Source organism: Phyllostomus discolor, chromosome 7 (assembly GCF_004126475.2).
Source record: "Phyllostomus discolor isolate MPI-MPIP mPhyDis1 chromosome 7, mPhyDis1.pri.v3, whole genome shotgun sequence".
In the NCBI taxonomy this organism is placed as follows: domain Eukaryota; kingdom Metazoa; phylum Chordata; class Mammalia; order Chiroptera; family Phyllostomidae; genus Phyllostomus; species Phyllostomus discolor.
In genome coordinates this window covers 51,549,620-51,569,164 of record NC_040909.2, presented here as the reverse complement: position 1 = coordinate 51,569,164, position 19,545 = coordinate 51,549,620, and the positions used below count along the sequence as shown (strand labels likewise).

General features: G+C 46.0%; 1 protein-coding gene across 1 annotated transcript; it reads left to right on the top strand.

Moving 5' to 3' along the window:
• Nucleotides 1-1,056: 1,056 nt before the first annotated feature.
• On the top strand, nucleotides 1,057-19,405 carry DNASE1L3 (deoxyribonuclease 1 like 3). The gene is made up of 9 exons (XM_028518666.2): nucleotides 1,057-1,623; nucleotides 6,339-6,427; nucleotides 8,449-8,535; nucleotides 9,129-9,241; nucleotides 11,816-11,928; nucleotides 14,979-15,136; nucleotides 17,693-17,789; nucleotides 18,087-18,950; nucleotides 19,086-19,405. The coding sequence occupies exons 1-8, from the start codon at nucleotides 1,486-1,488 to the stop codon at nucleotides 18,201-18,203; spliced, it is 912 nt and encodes a 303-aa protein (XP_028374467.1). The 5' UTR covers nucleotides 1,057-1,485; the 3' UTR covers nucleotides 18,204-18,950; nucleotides 19,086-19,405.
• The last annotated feature ends 140 nt before the right edge of the window (nucleotides 19,406-19,545 follow it).

Sequence of the window (19,545 nt, the reverse complement as noted above, 5' to 3'; positions counted from 1 at the left end):
AAATATCACATATGTACAAATCCTTATTCAAAGATACAAACAATGAATGCCTCATTTAATTTTTTTCTCTGGTTGAAAGTCACTGATCACCGAGGGAGAGAGTCATCGCCCCATGGACCAGAGCTGCACTCGCCGGAGACTCGGCCTGGCCCTAGGCCTGCCTGGGCTGTAGACCCCAGGAGACTCACCTCACCAGGAGCTCGGGAACCATGATTTCCTTCCATGTACTAACTGGGGTTGTCTCCTTGGAATGCCTGGGTGTACTTGGTCAGAGATTTTGTTCAGGATGCTGGCTGGATGTATGCTGGCAATGTACATACATTCCCTGCGGCCATGGCCATCGGCCCATCACGTCCAGAGGAGGTGGTCCAGCGATGCTCACACTAGTTTCAGGCTATGCTCATCATCTACCCCCTTTTAGTTCCTTTGTCTGAGTCAAGATTGTATTTTATTTTAATTGTTTATTTTTATTATACTCTTTTTAATTACCATTGACCCTCCTTGTACCCTCCACCCCCCAGTACCCTCTTCACAGAAGAATTTTCTTTGCCAAAGTCTGCAAATTTTACCTGGATTTATGACTCAGTTGAACTTCATATTTCTTTTGCTTTTCTGATCTTCATATCTTCCTGCCCAGATCTCTAAAAGTCATTTTACTTGGGCTAAAATCCTACAATTCCTTCAAAACTTTCCTTTCTCCAGCCCACAGGACTCTCACAAACATTAAAATAGTGCCCAGTTGAATCATGGATCCCTCCAGGGGCTTTAACTGGCCCTTTGTCCTTAAAGTCCAAGGACATTTCGTTGACCTATTCTAGCAGACCAGCACTTGCTCTCCCTGGCAACACACTGCTAGCATTTGGTGTGTTAAATCATATACAGTAAAATGGCCTTAAAAAATCATGTCCTTCCAATTAGACTTGACCTTAATTACGCCCATTAGGGTGGTTACAAAATCAGAGCCTGGGTGTGTCAAGGAGCAGCTGGCTGCCAAATCCCAGCGATGGCAGAAAACACAGCAGAATTTCCCACTGTCCCAGCCTCACTGTCCCCCCCCTCGAAGAAGGCTCCATCACCCCAGATGCCCTCTGGGACCACTTGCAAGTTCGTCAGTGTCCAGGAAAAGGTATCTCCTTTTACAACCATGGAAAAGATGACCTGATGTCACAGCTGGCTCCTGATTGGGATAGGAATGACTTCGTAGGGGACTCGGTGCCTAAATTAGGCAGGCCAGTTTCCTCATCAGAGTGACAGAAACAGGGGCTCCTAAAAGTCTGGCCCATTTCCTTCGGGAATGAAACCCACGACCTTCAGTTCCTCAGAGAAGTGAAAGTAGCAGCAGGGAATCCAGTAATTCCTGTTATCTGTGGGTCTTATATATAAGTCAGCCGAGCTTGAGGAAGTGACCTGAGGAGGTGGCTGGGAGCCCGTGCTGCGCACAGTGCTGTCCTCACACTGTGCACTGAGCCCAGGAGCAGCAACAGGATGTCTCGACTGCTGGCCACCCTGCTCCTCCTCTTCTCCATCAACAGCGCCCTGGCCCTCAGGATCTGCTCCTTCAACGTGAGGTCCTTTGGGGAAAGCAAGATGGAAAACCAGAAGGCCATGGATGTCATTGTGAAGGTGAGCCCTTCCCCTGTCCGAAGGATCGATGGACACCTCTTGCACCCTCTCTACTGCTTTCACACTTGAAGAGACTCAGGAGGAACTGACCTAAAGTTAGTTCCTTGGGTGGAGGTAGCAGTTGGCTTGGAATTTTGTAACAATTAGGATAGCAATAATTATAATAGCCATTCCACCTCTCTGTCATCATCTTAAAATGGGGACAATAACAGTACCTCCTTATAGGGCTGTTTCAAGGCACACATGAGCTGATATATGTAAAACTTGTAAAATATCGTAGGACCTGCCTCACAGTAAGCTTGGATAAGCATTGGCTACTACTATAATTTGTTGTTTTTTATACTCACCTGAGGGCATGCTCACTGATTTTAGAGAGGGGGGAAGGGAGACAGAGGGAGAGAAACATCGGTCTGTTGCCCTCATATATGCCCCAGCCAGGGACCGAACCTGAGATCCAGGCATGTGCTGTAATTGAAAATCAAACCCACAGCCTTTCAGTTCATGAGACGACACTCCAACCGACTGAGCCACACTGGCCAGAGCCTACTATAATTCTTATTACCACTTATTGAATCTATGTCAGGCACCATAAACACAGGATTTCATTTAATAACCCTTAGGAAAGAGGATACTAATCCCCATGTAGAGATGATGAGCATTGAAAGGTGAAGTAACATTGTATAGCTTGTAGGTAGGTGGGTGGGTGGCTGGGTGGGATGCCCACTCAGCCTGGCCTCCCAACCTTTAATGAAGCACAGATTTTTACTTGCTTTCCACCTTCTTTTCCTTCCTTCCTTCCTTCCTTCCTTCCTTCCTTCCTTCCTTCCTTCCTTCCTTCCTTCCTTCCTTCCTTCCTTCTTTTCTTTCTCTCCCTCTTACTTTCTTTCCTTCCTTCATTCTTCTCTTTCTTCCTTTCTTTCTTGTTCTTTCTCTCTTCCTTTTTTCTCTCCCCATCCCCTTCTTCCTTTCCTCCACCTTCCCTTCCCCGACTCACCAACCTTTCCCCAGTCTTTCTCCATTCAGATACTTTGGATAACATAACAAATACCTGGGAACTCTGCCCACACTCTTTACCCTACAACAGCGATTTTCAACCTGTATGCTGCAAGAATTTTTATTTGTTTTTTAAAGATTTTATTTGTTTATTTTAGAGAGAGGGAGGGGAGGGAGACAGAGAGGGAGAGAAACATCGATGTGCACCTCCTGAGGACCTGCCATGTGCCCTGACCAGGAATCCAGTTGGTGACCTTATGCTTTGCAGGATGACACCCAACCCACTGAGCTAGGCTGGTCAGGGCTGCTGCGAGAATTTTTACAACATGCAATACCTGATAATTTAGTCAGGGGCACTGGCCTCTTTCCCCTTAGATTGTCAGATTAAAAAAAGTGACAACAGCCAACACAACAATAGCCATCTGGTGTGAATGAATCAAAATTATACCTATTTTTTGTCAGATCAGCAAAAAATATGTTTTTGGGTATGTTGCAGAATTTTAGTAATTAATTTATCTGTGCCACGAGATGAAGAAAGTTGAAATTGCTGCCCTACAGGTTAATTTATTTTTGATGCTGGTTGTTGAAACCTTGCCCGGGACTCTGATTAGGTGTTACTTCCTTAGAAAACCTGGGAGGCACCATGGTACTGTGGGAATGCCAGGAGCAGATTCAGATCCCACCCAGGTTCAGAACCCACCTGGCAACCAGGTGAGCAAGCTTGAGAAGTCCCTCTGCTCCCTGAGCCTCCAGGGACTCTCATTAACATGGACTTACACAACCTGTAGCACAAGTTGGCTCTGTAAAGTCAAGGTGAGTAAGGCAGCACGGCAGGTGATCACAAACAGAGCTGCCGCAGCTGTTATTAGGCAAAATGGATTAGAGCGAGAACTGGCATGTTCTGTTCCTCCTCAGACGGTCCTTTCAGGCCTGCCTTGGGATGGTACCCAAGGCCTTCCGGATGTTATTTTTTAGCCAAGACAGTCATGCCAATCCTGTGAGAACTGTGACTCCCTGGCTTAGCTGGAAACTCTGACATGTGAGGAAACTATTTTCCCCACTTCCTCACACAAAGGCGCATGAAGCCTGGGTCCCTGCTGAATTCCTCTCACCCTCCTCACTTATTCCACCCAGGAAGTGTCACCATAGCCTTAGGAGACTGACATTGTGTTCCTTGGTGATTCCATTGTGCGGGGCACACCACTGGCACCTTCCTTACTCCGCTGCATTTTGGACGGCTGAGAGCCCATCACACCAACACTGAGCATGTCTGAAGCCTCTGACCTTCCCCATCATCACAAAAACCACCCTGTAAACAGAGGCCATTGGGAAACAGAGCCACCCAGAGCACTTCCAGTGAAACTCAAACCCCAGGCACTCCGAGTAGTAGTATTTACAGGGTGCCTTGTCTGAGCACCCACTATAGGCCAGGAACTTTACACATTTATTTAATACTATGATGTAGGTGGCATTGCCCTCATTTTGTAACTGAGAAGACTGACGCTCAGAATGGTGAAGTGACTTATTCAGGCTTCCATAGCATCAACCATATACTCAACCATACAAGTAGAAATGCCTTTTCCACTCTTCCCTACTGGGTTTATCATATCAAAGATGAGCCCAACATCATCGTGCCTTCATTGGGGAGGTTGAGGAGTGAGGGAGGCCTGCCTTCTCCACCTTGGGTTTGCTGGCAGCACCAAGGGCAATTCTACTGATGCCGAATCCTGCCTGGGAGAGGTTCCTTCTGTCTGTGACATCTTCAGTTTGTGTCCTTAAGAGCAGAACTAGTTCATCCAACCACTACTCTGTGACGGCAAGCCACATGCCCGACGCCCCAAGTTCCTGGGAGTGAGGCGGTGGATGTGGGAGGCACTGTCTTCCTTTTCACAGAGCTTATAGCACACGATAACTTAATTTAGGAGTGCTGACTGTGTCTGCAGCCTTTAATATGCTGTATCCAAGTTCAGCCTGACAAACCCCTCAAATTAGCAGGCCCATTTTACAGATGAGGCAACTGGAGACATGAAATAAATTGCCCAAGGTCAAGGAGCAAGTATGGGAAAAAGTGAGGGTCATAACGGAAGCCTGACAGCCCCTATCTGGGCTTTTCCCCTCCATGCTATGCTGCTTCCTGCTTAGAGGCATGAAAGAGGCTTCCATAGACTGCTCTCTGCCCCAGATTTTTCTAGACTTCTCTAGCCTGGCCCTTCCCCTCTCCCCAGGAGTACTCACGATATCCCCTGTTGGGATTCTCCCACGCCTAGCCATGCAGTGCCCCTAATCACCTCCCCTCTGTGAACAGAGTCAGGAAAACCTCACAGAGTTTCAGATCTGGGGGGGCCTTTGCGGACCATCCTCCTCCTGGGGTCCTCCTCCTAGGGCAATGGAGCCAGGGGAAACATTTTTTTTTTCCTGTCCTTTGGCCTGAAATTAGGGCAGAAAACAATGCGTCCCCAATGAATTTGAAAACTGGGTATGACTGTGGAGGAAACACAATGTAACATCAGGTTAAAAAAAAAAACAAGACAAGAACTATGTGATAATATTGCCATTGTTTGCTGAGCATCTGCTCTGTGCTGTGGACTGGACTGAGAATTTTATATCCATTATGTCATTTAATGCCCATGAGGGGCAACCATCCAGTTTACAGATAAAGAATATAGCAGTTCACGGAGCTTAAGTGGCTTGCTCAAGGTCACACCGCTGGTGAGTGATAGAGTCAAGACATGAACCCAAGGCCATTTGACTCCAAGTCCATACTTGGAGCCAATGGGCAACTAATTTTGGTGATGACAGTTTTGTAAATATATATAAATATAGAAATCATATGGAAAAGGAGCTTCTCCTGAACTCTTCACCCACTGAGCTCCTTCCCACCTTTCAGAGCCTTCAGATGCCCTCTCCTCGCTGGAGCTTTCCCTGATGTATGGGCACAAGTAGTTAATTATGCCTCAACATTCCTATAGCTGTGACTTTGTTTAGCAGAAATTTCATTTCTCTCTCATTGTAGCTAGTTGTTTCCATTTGTTCCTCTCACTGGACTATGAGTCTTTCAGAGCAGGAGTTGTATTTTAAGAGTTTAGCATGGTGGAATTTACAGTCACACCAACCTGAGTTCAAATCCTGGTGCTACCACCTGTACTGGCTGTGTGCCTTTCAGCTAGTCACTCAGTCACTCTGATATTGTTTTCGTCCTGTGCTTAATAAGCTAGTAATCATAGTCGTCTCATAGGGTTGGTGAGGCTCAGCTCAGGCTCACAGTAAATGTCAGCTCTTATGATTATTATCATGGTAATTATACCTCAGTATCCAGCCTGGTACTTTTCATTTACTAAGGGCTTAATAAATATTTATTATTGTTGCTGGTGATGATGATTATATGTATGCCAGCAAAGCCAAGAGGTAGGAAGTTATGAGTGTGAGCGTGGGCTCTGGATTTGGATTGCATAGGTTCACATTCTGCCTCGGCCATCTGCTAGCGGGGTTACTTTGGATAATTTACTCAAATTTGGGGGCCTCAGGCTCTTGTCTTTAAAATGGACATAGTAATAGTATCTACCTCATGGAATCCTTCACTTATTTTAGGGAAGAATTTAACTAGTTTAGCAAAGCACCCAATTTGATAGTTAAAAATTAGTAAGTGCCCCAAGAAAGGTGGTTTTTTTTTTTTGTTATTTGTAGTAAATGCTCCCAAACACCTGGGAATTCTTTCTCTGTAGGTCATCAAACGCTGTGACATCATACTTGTGATGGAAATCAAGGACAGCTACAACATGCTCTGTCCCAGGCTGATGGAGAAGCTGAATGGGTAAAGATGGGGTCCCCTACCCTCTGTGGGTTCAAGATCAAGGTCAAGGACACCTGAAAACCCCCAGGGAACTGAACTTAGTGGGAGAGGAGGCACTCACACTGACCACCAGGTCACATGGCCAACACTGCCTGGGCTTCCAACTCCATTAGCCACAGTCCTGACAACTTTTCAATCAGCTAGCTTTAATATAATAAAGCAAAATAAAGGAAACAGGTAAGGAGCCAGGACAGAGTGAGAAATGAAAGAAACAGACAAGAGGCTGAGGTGAGAAGTACTGTTATAAAGAAAGCTTGAGTGCCAATAGGAAATTATGCTATGCCCATAGGCTAGAGTATTATGCAGCCACTATACATCATGTTTACTACAGAATAGGTTAAACCTAAATAGTCCAGCTTAGAAAGATGGCTGCAATTGAAAAAAAAAGGTTCAGAATTGTAGGTAGAGTAATCCATTTTAGTAGTCACATCACATTATAAAGGAATAAGAGTATGGTTGCGTTCATGTGGTCATAGAAGAAAGGCTGGAAGGATATGCTCCAAATTGTTGATAGTGGTTACTTTTGGGGGCTGGGGGGCTGTAATGGGAGGAGGGTTATGAAGGATGTCTGTGAAGGAATGGGGAACATTTGCTTTTTATTTATATACTTCTGTATGATTTGAATATTTTACAAAAGTCTGAATTGATTTTACAAGTTAAAAATTACTTTAAAAAATAGTGTCCTCAAATAGTTTTAAATGACACTGAGTTATATTTATGATTCAATTCTTTCTCAAAGAATGATCATGTTTGACTCTACAGCCAGTGCTCTATTCTAAGCCCCCTCGGTTGTCCTTAGAGCGCTCCTGTCAGTTTTCACAGGTGTGGGGGACCGAGAGGCTGGGTGTCTCAGACATCTCCCCCAGAAGTCTGGAGCAAGTCTTCCCACCTCCAGTGGTCTCAGTTCCCCCAACCTCCCTAGACTTTCTATGGACCCAGGGCAGAGCCAGGCCTCTTCGTCCCTTTATCTGACATTAGCCAGGAGGGACCTTAGTCATTTCACAGCTAAGTTATTGCTAACAGTTGGCCAAACCAGGACTTGGCAGGCCAGAATTAGGAAAGGGCCAGCCTTCCCAAACCGGAAGCCCAGAGGAATCCATTGTCCATACTCTTGGGACCCAAAGGCCCATCTGCCTTAGAATATGCCACTAAAGCCCCAGGAATTTAAATTGGCCCCTAAAGAGTCCTGCCTTTTCCAGCCAAATTTGAGACTATGCTTTGCCTTAGACATGCCCTAGATTTCTCTGTGAGCAGGTGGAGTAAAACCAGGTCAGCCTCTGCCCAGGGTGAAGTTATCAGCAGGTTTGGCAAACATACTGAGAATCAAGTTTCTCTGGGATAAGGAAGGGTTAGAGTCCATGGGACTTCACGGCTGTATCCCCAGAACACAAACAGTAGCTGATTTGAAATTATAGTTCTGGGCTTGTGAGAAAATGCCTGGGGGGTGTCAGAGCAGGAGAGAATGCCCAACAAAAATGTTACTAGGAGTGATGTGCTTAGGAGTGCTGCATGGATCCATCTTTATGGAGGGTGACCTCATAAGGATGTTCTACCAGGAAGTGTGAGCTGCAGCCCCAGCCATGGGCCAGAGTGGGGTTTGGAACTGATTCTGGCCTGAAGCTTCTCTGGTCTCAATGGTGTCTCACAGGTACAGGCCAAAATATGAGGCATGTAGCAATGTGGATTTGGAGGCACATAGGATCTGGATTCAAATACCAGCTTTGTACTTGCAAATTATAAAAATGGGATAACAATAGTACCCACTACTAAGGACAAGAAATAATGGCTGTAAAGATCCTGGCAGATGTCACATTTCCAATCATTGGTGGCCCTTTTTATTAGACTCAAAGGTTATTTAAAAAATGGTAGCCCTTTTTAGTGATGCCATTGGAGGTAGGGAGGCAGCTTGGAGAGAGGGGAACCTCTGCAGTAGGGGAATGTTTTTCTTTTAAGATGCAATGTCAAATCTTTATGTTTTCTAGAAATTCAAGAAGCACAACATACAACTATGTGATTAGCTCTCGGCTTGGAAGAAGGACATATAAAGAACAGTATGCCTTTCTCTACAAGTAAGTATAATCTGTGCTTCCTAGAACATGGTTCACTTATAAATGATAGCTATGAATTGAATCAAAATGCATATCTTTTCCTCAAAACCAAATGTCAATCTCTAACTAGTTCTCAGTATTGATCAAAATAATTGCCATTGAAACTGGGACTGGTGCACATTATCAACTCTTCACAATGGAAGACACGAGCAGCTTCCTAATGCCTGATTTGTTGGCTGACTCAGGGGCTGCCTAGCCAAGGGGTCCAGGACTTCTTTATTCTTTGTAGTCAAGTCCTGGTCCAGGGGTGGAAACCTGAGTTGCCCAGCACAGCTTACTCCAGAACCTCACGTTCTCATCTTCTTCCTACTAGTAATTTGTTTTAAGTGTGAACATTAACTTGTGGGCATCTCATTAATTAGTGCTGCTCAGATCTTCAGCTCCCAAAGGGTCCTGGCCATTGAGGAGAGTTGACTGAACTTAGTTCTCAGGCAAAAGATGCTTTCCGTCTCTTGGGTTGGGAGGTGAATGAGGCCATGGGAACCTATGTTATTGCTTCTTGGAAGAAGAAGAAAGCCAACTCAGCTGGGTGGGTTTCCTTTTTTCTATTCCAGGGAAAAGTTAGTATCTGTGAAGGGAAGCTACCTCTACCATGACTATCAGGCTGGTGATGCAGATGTATTTTCCAGGGAACCCTTTGTGGTCTGGTTCCAGGCACCCCAAACTGGTGAGACTCACACACGGCCTACTTTCCCACAATCTCCCCAGTGATTCCACAAATGGGCAGCAGCCTTGGGTGTGAGCTCTGACCCAGGGTTTCTGCAGCATCTTTCGGGAGGCCTGAGGCTGGATGGAGAAGACCATTGAGAACTTCTAATACCTGAATGTAGAGGATGTAGTATTGTTTGATGGCACCAGGCTGGCTTCTCAGAAAGCTGTGACTCAAGACCTCCCCAGCCTAGTACCCACCTTCTGGAATCAGTGGTAATTCTGTTGTCTTTGGAGGATATAGGCTGATAGAAATTATTTACCACAATTCCTCAGTTGCAATCAAATGCAACTATTTCTTCATTTAAAAAATCCCAGTGATGTTCGGCATAAGTGAACCCCCAACATAGGGTCTCATTTTCCCTCCAATAACTTACATATAAGTCTTCTCCACAGGCTGTGGGTAGAGAGGAAATCCAAATGATTGAACCTGAAACTCTAACAGGAATTGTACTTGTATTAGCCACTAACAATTATTGATTACTGAGTAGTGCCAGGCTCCTATATTCCTTGCAATGACCCTACAACACAGGAATTAGGAATTATCTATCCCCAGTTTACAGTGTAGGAAACTGAGGTTCACAATAGTGATATCACTGGTCCAAGTTCACCCAGCAGCTATTGAAGTAGACAAGCCAGAGTTGTTACCCAAGCCACCATCTCAGGAGCTCATGTTCTTAACCACTATGTGACACTCAGTGGAAAGTCGAGAGTAAATTTGGTTTGCCATTTGGGGCTGTGTAGAATCAAATATATTTTCAGTACCAACTACATGTCAGGCTCTGTTCTGGGCACTGGATGGGACAGACAGGGTTGCTGTCCTTGTGAAGCTATGTTTTAGTAGGGGAGGCAGCTAATGACCAAACAAATACATGCAAGCTATACATATGTGCATCTGTAACTACAAATAAAACACCCTGAACTAGTTCTCCCCTGGGTTAGTTAACTCAGAGGCAGAGTGTTGACAAACAGGAGAATAGGACAATTACGAGTAGGAAAAGAGAAGGAGGTGGAGGCTATTGAAAGCAAGATATGCCCTTCAGAGAGCATGTGCAATAATCCTCTTTGTGACACACACAATTCACACCTGGCTGACCAGGGCAGCATTCAGAGCGCCACCACACTCCCTTAATGATTGTTTCTTCTCCAAGAGAGTCCTCAGCTTATGCGAATTGCTACCAAGCCTATTTGTATTGAGCTTCCACACTTCCACTCTTCCCTACCCCTCCCTTTCTCCTTTGGGATGACACCTCAGCCATGCCCTGTTTAGTTTTCTCTCTTGTTTGAGGACAGCTCCTTATGTCCTCTGTGTCTAGGATTAAAGATGAAGGAGTTAGCTATTTATATATATTTTTGTTCATTCATTCAGTCAGTCAGTCAACAAACAATTTTTAGCATCTCTAGTGTGTCAGGTGCTGTGCTAGACACTGGAGCCAAGAGGGTGAATGGGACAGATGAGCCTGCCCTCACAACACAGGGTTCCACTGGGCCAAACAAAGAAGTAAAACAAGTAATTTCAGAGCATGAAGGAAATAAGCAACATGCACTGACTAGCAGGGTGAGGGGCCCACATTAAATGGGGGTGGGGAAGGGACAGGGATGGCTCCTGGGAGGTGACATTAGGCTGTAACCTAAAGAAACCAAGTCAGAGAGAACTGGGGAAAGGGCATTCTAGAGGGAGGGCACAGTAAGCACACAAGTTCAGAGGTGGGAAGGGGTTGGGAGTGTAGGGAAACCAAAAAGAAGGTGCGGAGTGGAGTGGAGGCATGAGGAGGAGAGTAGGAGATGAGACTGCTGGATCTGTGTCCTGGAGACAGGCTGCCAGGTCTGAGTCCTGGCACCCCACTGTGATACCCAGCAGCACTCAGCTCCTGCGTGGGAGTGGTGACCCAGGCACCGAGTGAGGGAAAACCTGAGGAGGAGGCGTGCAGAAAGCCACAGCTGCTGCTATTAGCAAATGGGCAAGGCCCGGCACCGTGGCTCGCCCACATGCCCTCACGCAGGCTCTCTCCATCCCTCCTGCTGGGCCTGCTGAGGGAGCCTTTTAGACACTCCACAAAATCCACTTTATTTCTTTTAAATAACTTTTTTCGGCTTTTGCTTCCCTAATTACAAAAGGAGTATAAACTCATACTCAGGAGTATAAATCGGAGTATGCTTCCGATTTTTTTATTAAAAAAGTATTTTTCCCTAAGTACAAAAACCAAACAGCTTTTTAAAAAAAGAATAGAAAATAGCTTTTCAAAAAATGGGAAAACAGAAACACCCACAATGCCAGCAAGGAACACCGTCTGCCAGCTTTTCCTTAGCCATGAAAGGCGAATGGGAGAAAAGAGGCTTTCATGTGCTGAAAATAGCTGCCTCATGATCCTAAGATCACTCAAATCTCAGCCACTGGCTGGACCCTCTGGAAATGGGGGGACCCAGACGACACAATCCATGCCTTCTGGAGGCTGGCCTGTTTGCTTCGAGCAGTGTTCCTGGAACATTGCCAGAGAAAGTGTGTGACCTCTGCCTCTTTCCTGTTCCCCAGCTGTCAAGGACTTCGTGATTATCCCCCTGCACACCACGCCCGAGACATCCGTTAAAGAGATTGATGAGCTGGCCGATGTCTACATGGATGCGAAACACCGTTGGAAGGCAGAGGTGATGACCCCCTGTGTCCGCTGAATTCCCCTCTAGCAGGGGCAGAACCTGGTCCTTGAGAGGGAAGGACTTCCCGGGAGGGTGAGAGGGACAGAGCATGTGCAGACACCACCACTTTTGAGCCTCATTTCAGGCCTTCCCTCAGCCCTAAATATCCTTCTCGTTAAATCTGCCTGGGCACTGTCCATGTGGGTCTAGGGAATTCACACCCCACTACACTAGCAATGACTGCCAATATTCACGGAGGGGAGAGCTGGTGCCAGGCACTGTGCTGAGGCTGGACTGGACAAGTTCATTAAATCCTGCCGACAACCCGCGAGGCAGCTACTTTTATCACCCTCACTTTGCAGTTGAGAACAGTGACTCACAAAGAGGTCAGAAGTCTTTTAGAGGCAAGTGACAGAATCTCAAACTGGCTTCAAAAAGGAGAAGTTGTTTATTGGTTCTTGTAAGTGAAAAGTCCAGGAGCAGTTCAGGTGCCGCAGGTCCAGGTCTCAGCGTTATCGGGGCCACCCCTTGGCCCGCCTTTCCTTGGGGTGGGCTCCATTTTGCACGCTGGCTCTACCCTTGAGGTGGAAAGATGGCCACCAGCAGCTTCTAGACCAAATGATCAATTTTCTTTCCCACAATGCAACGAATACCCTGGGAGTGAGTCTTACTGGTGCTGATTGGGGCACTTGTCCATCCTGAAACAATCACTGTGATCAGGAGGTTGAGATGCTCTGATTGGCTAAATCTGTGTCTGATTCACCCCTCCAGCCCCGCCGGACTGAGGGGAGGAGGGTGGTGGTTTCCCAGTCTAAGCTTGCTATTCCCGCAGAAGGGGGACACGTCTACCATCCCTTCCGCTTCAACTACTTCCTCGTCGGGAAAACAGGGATGCCACCACCTGTGGCTGTGGGGGTCTGTGAAAGTGCTTGGTTAGTATGGAAGTGCTCAAGAGCAGTGGCCCCAACCCTTTTGGCACCAGGGACTGATTTTGTGGAAGACAATTTTTCTACGGTTTGGGGGATGGGGGTTGGACAGGAAGCAGAGCTCAGGCAGTAATGCCAACCTTGGCTGCTTGCCAGCGCTCACCTCCTGCTGTGCGGCCCTGTTCCTAACAGGCCTCGGACAAGTACCAGTCCACAGGCCCCGGGTTGGGGACCCCTGCTCTAGAGGGCTCCTCCACATTCTTCTTTTCTCCTTTTGGGATGTGACTCCAGTAATGCCTCCATCTTCTTTCTCAGTTCCACTGCTGAAAGTGCAAAATGAGTCAAATGAAGAGCGGACTCAGAGCTGAGGTGTGGAGAATGCAGGGGGCGTGTTTCACTGCTTGTTTGGAAAGATCAGGTCAAGAGAAAGGCTCATTCATTCTTTCCTAAAATTATGAATTAATTCATTTATTCAACAAGAATTTATTTAGAATCTGTTAAGCATTGGACACTAGGGAGGCATCGGGGCACCAAAATGAACAAGAGTGGAAATTCGCGCTAAGAGGCCTTCAGTGAGGCAGATCAGGGTTCAGTTCTTGACCTGACCACTTGAGCCTCCCAGCTGAGTGGTGTAGAGCAGGCTCTTGCCCCTGTTTCTAGAGGGGCTAAATGTCCTTCTGCCTCCTACTGTTTGTGATACTGAAGCTACAAAACACTTAATGCTGGACTTGGCACACAATGAATGCTCAGCAAATCGTGCCTTATAAAAAGATTTTATTTATAAAAAGATTTTGTTTATATGTAGAGAGAGAGGAAGGGAGGGAGAAAGAAAGGAAGAGAAACATTGATCAACATCAATCAGCTGCCTCTTGGGCGGCCCCAACTGGGGACCAAACCCACAACCCAAGCATGTGCCCTGATCGGGAATCAGAGCAGCAACCTCTCACTCTGTGGGATGATGCCCAGCCAACTGAAGCACACCAGTCAGAGCTAAATTGTGCCTATATTCGTTGAAGCTGGTAGTCTCTAGGGTTAAGGATGACATCCTGTCCTCTACTACGCCCATCGATGTCAGGGAAAACCACAATCACTGAGGTCAAAATAAAATGTTTTTAAAGAAAACTCTAAAGTCAGCAACAGTCCCAAACAATAGTACAAACAAGGAAATCTGGCACTTCCTCTGGGCTGAGGAATATTAAGGTTCTGTTCCAAGAGCCCTTCAGGGAAAAACACTTCCAAGATAAAATGGTTCTGTTGGTGACCTAAGGTTTTTCCCACTTCCTCAAGAGACAGAATTTCTACAGGAATAAATCCCCAACTTAAAGACAATAGGAGGGAGAGAGAGAGAGAGAGAGCTGTGCCAAAGCTGTCATATACACCACCCAAGTTCATTTTTCCTGCTTGGAAACAAAAGGTGTTGATTCATTCATATGTTTGAGCCAGAGACAAAAGATGTGAGGGATTACATTAGCCAGCTTCTTTTCTCCTCATCTGCCTCTGCATGCTGAATTATAGAGACGTGGTGACTAAGAACAGGAGGGAGCAACTACAGCAAACATCCCCCTTCCTGTTAGGAACACCCTCCTTTGTACACACTCACCCGTCAAATACTAATCAAAGCTGCGACTCAATTTTAAACCATGGCTGCTTCTTTTAAAAAGCAAAAAGAAATTAAGAAAGACCTTATATTAGTTTGCTAGGGCTGCCATAGCAAAATACCAAAGACTGGGTGGCTTAAACAACACAAGTTTATTTCCTCCCAATTCTGGAGGCTCGGTGTCCAAGATTAAGGTGTCAGCAGGATTGATTTCTCCTGAGGCCTCTCGCCTTCCTCGGTCTTCCCTCTGTGTCCTAATCTCTTCTTTTTGATAACACCAGTCATACTGGATTAGGGCCCACCCACAATATCTCCTTTTTACCTTAATTACCTCTTTAAAGGTCCCCTTTCCAAATCCAGTCACATTCTAAGGTACTGGGTTTAGGACTTCAAAATGTGAATTTGGGGAAGAGACACAATTTAGCCCATAACAGAACCCATCTGGGCATGGGAGATGCAGTCATTGCCAGCAGTTAAGAGCGAAAGAGTTTGGCAACAATGCCCACCAGGTGACTGATGCTCCAAATCATGTCTTTCAGAATTTCATTTTCATGGGTGACTTCAACGCAGGCTGCAACTATGTCTCCAAGAAGGCCTGGAATAACATCCGCCTGAGGACCGACCCCAAGTTCATTTGGCTGATCGGGGACCAAGAGGACACCACTGTCAAGATGAGCACCAACTGTGCATATGACAGGTGAGAGGCATCTGCCTGATGCCGTGCTTAGTCTGCGTCAGAAAAGGTGTCCCTGTGGTCAAATGAGAAAGTTGGGCTGGAGAACAGTCAGAGTTCAGACCTCTCTGCCTAGTGCTTTGTGTAGTACACAAATTGCATGGACCGGGCGCTGTAGTTCAGCAGCAGCAATCGTGGGCTTCGGTGTCAGACACCCCTGGGTTCAAATCCTGGCTCTACCCCTTACTGTCTGTGACTGAGAGACATGTGCCTCTGTTTTCTCACTTATGAAATGGAGATTATAGTAAGGCTTCACTCATGGACGTATGATGAGAATTAAATGAAGTAGCATATGTAAATCTTATAACACAATGCCTGCCATGTAAGTGCTCAGTACATTCATTGCTATTAATTATTCCATCACAAAGACATGCCATAGTTTACTCACTCAATCCCCTGTCACTGGGCCTTAGGATTGGGCACTAGGTTATTATGTTACCAAGGGTTAGTTATTTAAACATTTCTGATTCTATGTATTCATTTTATGCATATACTTATGATTTCCTTAAGGTTAAACTCTAAAAATGAGACCAGTTAAAGCAAGGGTTGTTTATACTTCTAAAGCATTTGCTGCACTTTCCTAATGCAAATACATATATTTAAATAATAGCATGCTCTTGTATTTGTAAAATCTCTGGAGATTTTCAATCAGCTTTCATTTTTTGCTCCTGAAGTTGGGAGGGAGGTGGTGAAAGCACCTGAAAACTATGAATGCCCGTGACTTGGCCATTCATAGCGGAGACCACAGTCAGGGAATCCCCTCAGAGTTTCTGTTCCCAGGGCTCAGCCTGCCGCCGAGGAGGCATGAGATGGCCATCTGCAAGACAACAGTTGTTCTTACTTCTCTAGTTTGAGGTCTGGCTTCCATTTTCATCCCATGACCTCCTTCGTTCCTCTTAAGCTTTCAGAGCTGGTGTGTCCATTGCAGGAGCCACCACTCCAGCTCTTGAAAGTGGAAACAGCCCCAGCATTGGGGAAGGCAGAGTCAAGGTGGGGAGTTCCGGGAGCCTGAGTTCCCTGCCACCTCCCTCCAGTTCAAAGGGCTGCTAAAGCTGGCAAAGTGCATGCCAGCTGTGTCGCCTTGGGCAGGTCAAGTCCCTTCTGTGGCCCCATTCTTCTCTCCTGGCCCACAAGAGGGAGCCGACTGCAAATACTGAAGTGGAAGCCCAGGGAATCACAGGTGTAGGTTTTCACATGGATTAGGTGGGGTAGGTGGACAGGTTAGAATAGGTGTTTACTAGAACCCCAGTGTTATACACATGTATGCCAAAGGATGGCAGGATGCCCTGTGGTTTTTTTAAAGCTTAATTTGTTATTTTGCTGCTCTCAATTTTCTATGTTTTCCTTCATAGCATATATCTTTTGTGGTTTTAAAAAAGGCATATAAATATTTAATGAAGGAAGTAAGATGAAATGGACTCAATGCCAGTCTTTGCTCTGAATTCAAATATCTCTTGAACGTGTCCCATGCACTGGTCTGGGCTAGGGAGAGATTAGCACGATCAGCTGGCCGGCCCACACACATACCTAGAAGTCAGAAAACGGGGAGCCTTAACTCTGTCCTTCTGGACTCTCTGGGTCTGAAAGGATGGCTTCAAGAAATCTCCAATCGCATGTGAAGAGTATACTTGTGGAGCAAATTCAGAGTTAACCAGGTGATGTTGTTAACCAGCCCAGGAAGCCAGGCAGCCAGTCAGAATCAGGGAAAGCTCAGTGGGTGGTCATGGCCTGGCAGTCTGAGTCATCCTGTGGTTCTTCAGTCAGTCTGTGGGGGCCATGTAGACCCCAACTACATCACCCCACTTGCTGTCCATTGGAGTACCCATGTTTCTGAAACTCAGTGAACTACCATGTACCCATTTTTTGTCATTGCTGCAAAGCAGCTGTGCTATGGTTTTTCTCCATATTTGTCATTACATTCATTCATTTCTTACTGAAATAAATTAATTTTAAAGGAAACTTCATAGTACTATAATGAGAAACAGCATCATTTGCCATAAATTGAAAACAACTGTAAAAATAATCCCAGTGAAAACCAAACAATGTAAATTCTGCCTCAATTCTCTTGCCTCTAGAATGTTTGGCAGTTGCAGCCTGCTCTCTCTCTTGGTCAAAATGGGAGCTTATGGAGTTTTAAAGACAAGCTAGCACCTTTCTCCACAATTGAATCAGGAAAAGTGAAAAATAATTGCACAGGAACTAATAATCTTAGAATGCAGGATATTGTTCCGTGGATGATGTCCATGTGTCACACAAAGGCATCTCTTCTGCCACCAGGGTCACCTGACCACACAGGGACATGCTGTCCTGGTGTCCACAGGGCCACAGCAGGAGCTGACCCTATTTCCCAGTCTTAGGCAGTGTCCTAAGGATCACAAGCTAAAACCAGGTCTGGGCCTTGAGCACCACATGAAAGGTCCAGGATGCTCAGTCAATTTCAGATGTCAAACATGGAACTTGGTTTGATCTCAGAAACCAACCGGATGGCTTAACATGACTGTCTCCCCTCCTTTTCTGTAGGATTGTGCTGAGAGGACAAGAGATCGTCAGCTCTGTTGTGCCCAAATCAAGTGGCATCTTTGACTTCCAGAAAGCTTATAAGTTAACTGAAGAGGAGGTATGGCTACCATCTTGTCTTTCTATGCCACTATCCTGGGAAGATGGGTTGTGTTACCCTTTAAGGCCACTACCAGAGACAACATTGAACCACTGGGTCTTGAGTCTCAATGCCTATGATTCTGTGATTTGAGGACCAGCTTAAACTTCTAAGTGAGCTGGTCCGAGGACGTTGCTCACCAGTGTGTGTTCTTTTGCGACTGTGGACATTTCATCTTCTCTTCTAGAGCCTGAATTTGCTCATCACTAAAATGAGAGTGTTTTCTAATTCTCACATTTATCTCTTTTATCCTTACAGGCCCTGGAAGTCAGTGACCACTTTCCAGTTGAATTTAAACTACAATCTTCAAAGGTCTTCACCAACAGCAAAAAATCTGTCTTTTCAAGGAAGAAAAGCAAGGCCCGCCGCACCTAGATACAAGGGCACCATTTTGTTAACCATTCTCACCTCTAAGTAAAATAGCTCTAACAGTTTTGAACTGCTCCCTGCATCCAAGAAACAAGACTGGTCCCACCACTTTCATTTCTCAACTTGAGCCAAATTGGGAGGAGAGCCTTCTATTATCCCACATGGGCTTGTACCTCCCCCGAAACTCCCAAAAGGAAACTGGGGCCTTTGCAGTCCGAAAGGAGGGTCTTCACATCCTGAGCTAGAGGCCCACCCCCTGTCATGACCAATACTCAGCTCCCATGGAGAAGTTGCAGGAGAGGGAAGAACATCAGTTTTCAGTCTTCACGAGGGATCCTGTCCCGTGGGAAGTGACCAGAAATGCCAAGGCCCCAACAGAACCCCATGATTTGGGCAATTTACTGTTTGGGGAACCTGGCTGTTGTCTGAGGTCATGCCACCATGACATCTCACAGGAAGGAAGGATGAAGGCCTCTCCCACCTGGTCACCTGCCTCTGAATTGTCCTCCAACTCAGCCAGCCCAGGAACCACTGGTGTCATTCTTTAAAATTTTATTCTGACCACAGGCCACCCTCATTCCTACCCCTGCTTATAAACCCCATCACCACTTGGAGAGAGCCCAGAGATTTTGCATACCTGCGAAGGTCTCTATATCTGGCATATCATGTCAGACTCATCCACGTCCCAACTTGCGCTCCTTGCCCAGCAGGACTGCCTCTTCCCTGCACCCACGTGCCCTGTCCCATCCACGAGTCTGGGCTACGTGCCCTGGCCCCTGTGTGTGCCATACCTCTATTATAATATTCACTGCATTGCATTTGTCACCAAGGCCACTATCAGGGCTCCTTGGTGGATGTTGTGGATCAAAGACCCAGTTGGATGGCAAGGACTCGAGGATTTTATTATATTTCTGTGACCAAAGAGTTGCAGAGGGGTCTAGCAGCATGGCAACATGTTACCTGTGTCCTGTATGGTGACCACTTCTGTTTGGTTTCCCTTATATTATTTCTTTGTTCAAGCAGTATGTGAACATGGCTAACTACGCGAGCAGCACCAGAGAATGAGCAGGGACAAGGAACCCCGACCCCAGCCCCTTCCTTCCTGTCTCAGAAGCGACCCCTCTTTCCAGCTTATGTGTTCTTCCAGATTCTGTACATAAATAAGCACCATATGTAACCATGAAAAATATAGAAAATAGCATACTATGGACATGTTTCCACTCTTTGCTTATTTCCTTCAACATGTAAGGAAAAACATGGCTTTCTATATAAAAATATTGACCATAAGCTTGATTTTTGAAATTTGGTAACATCTGAGGGAATAAAATCAACAGGCCCAGCTTAAGCA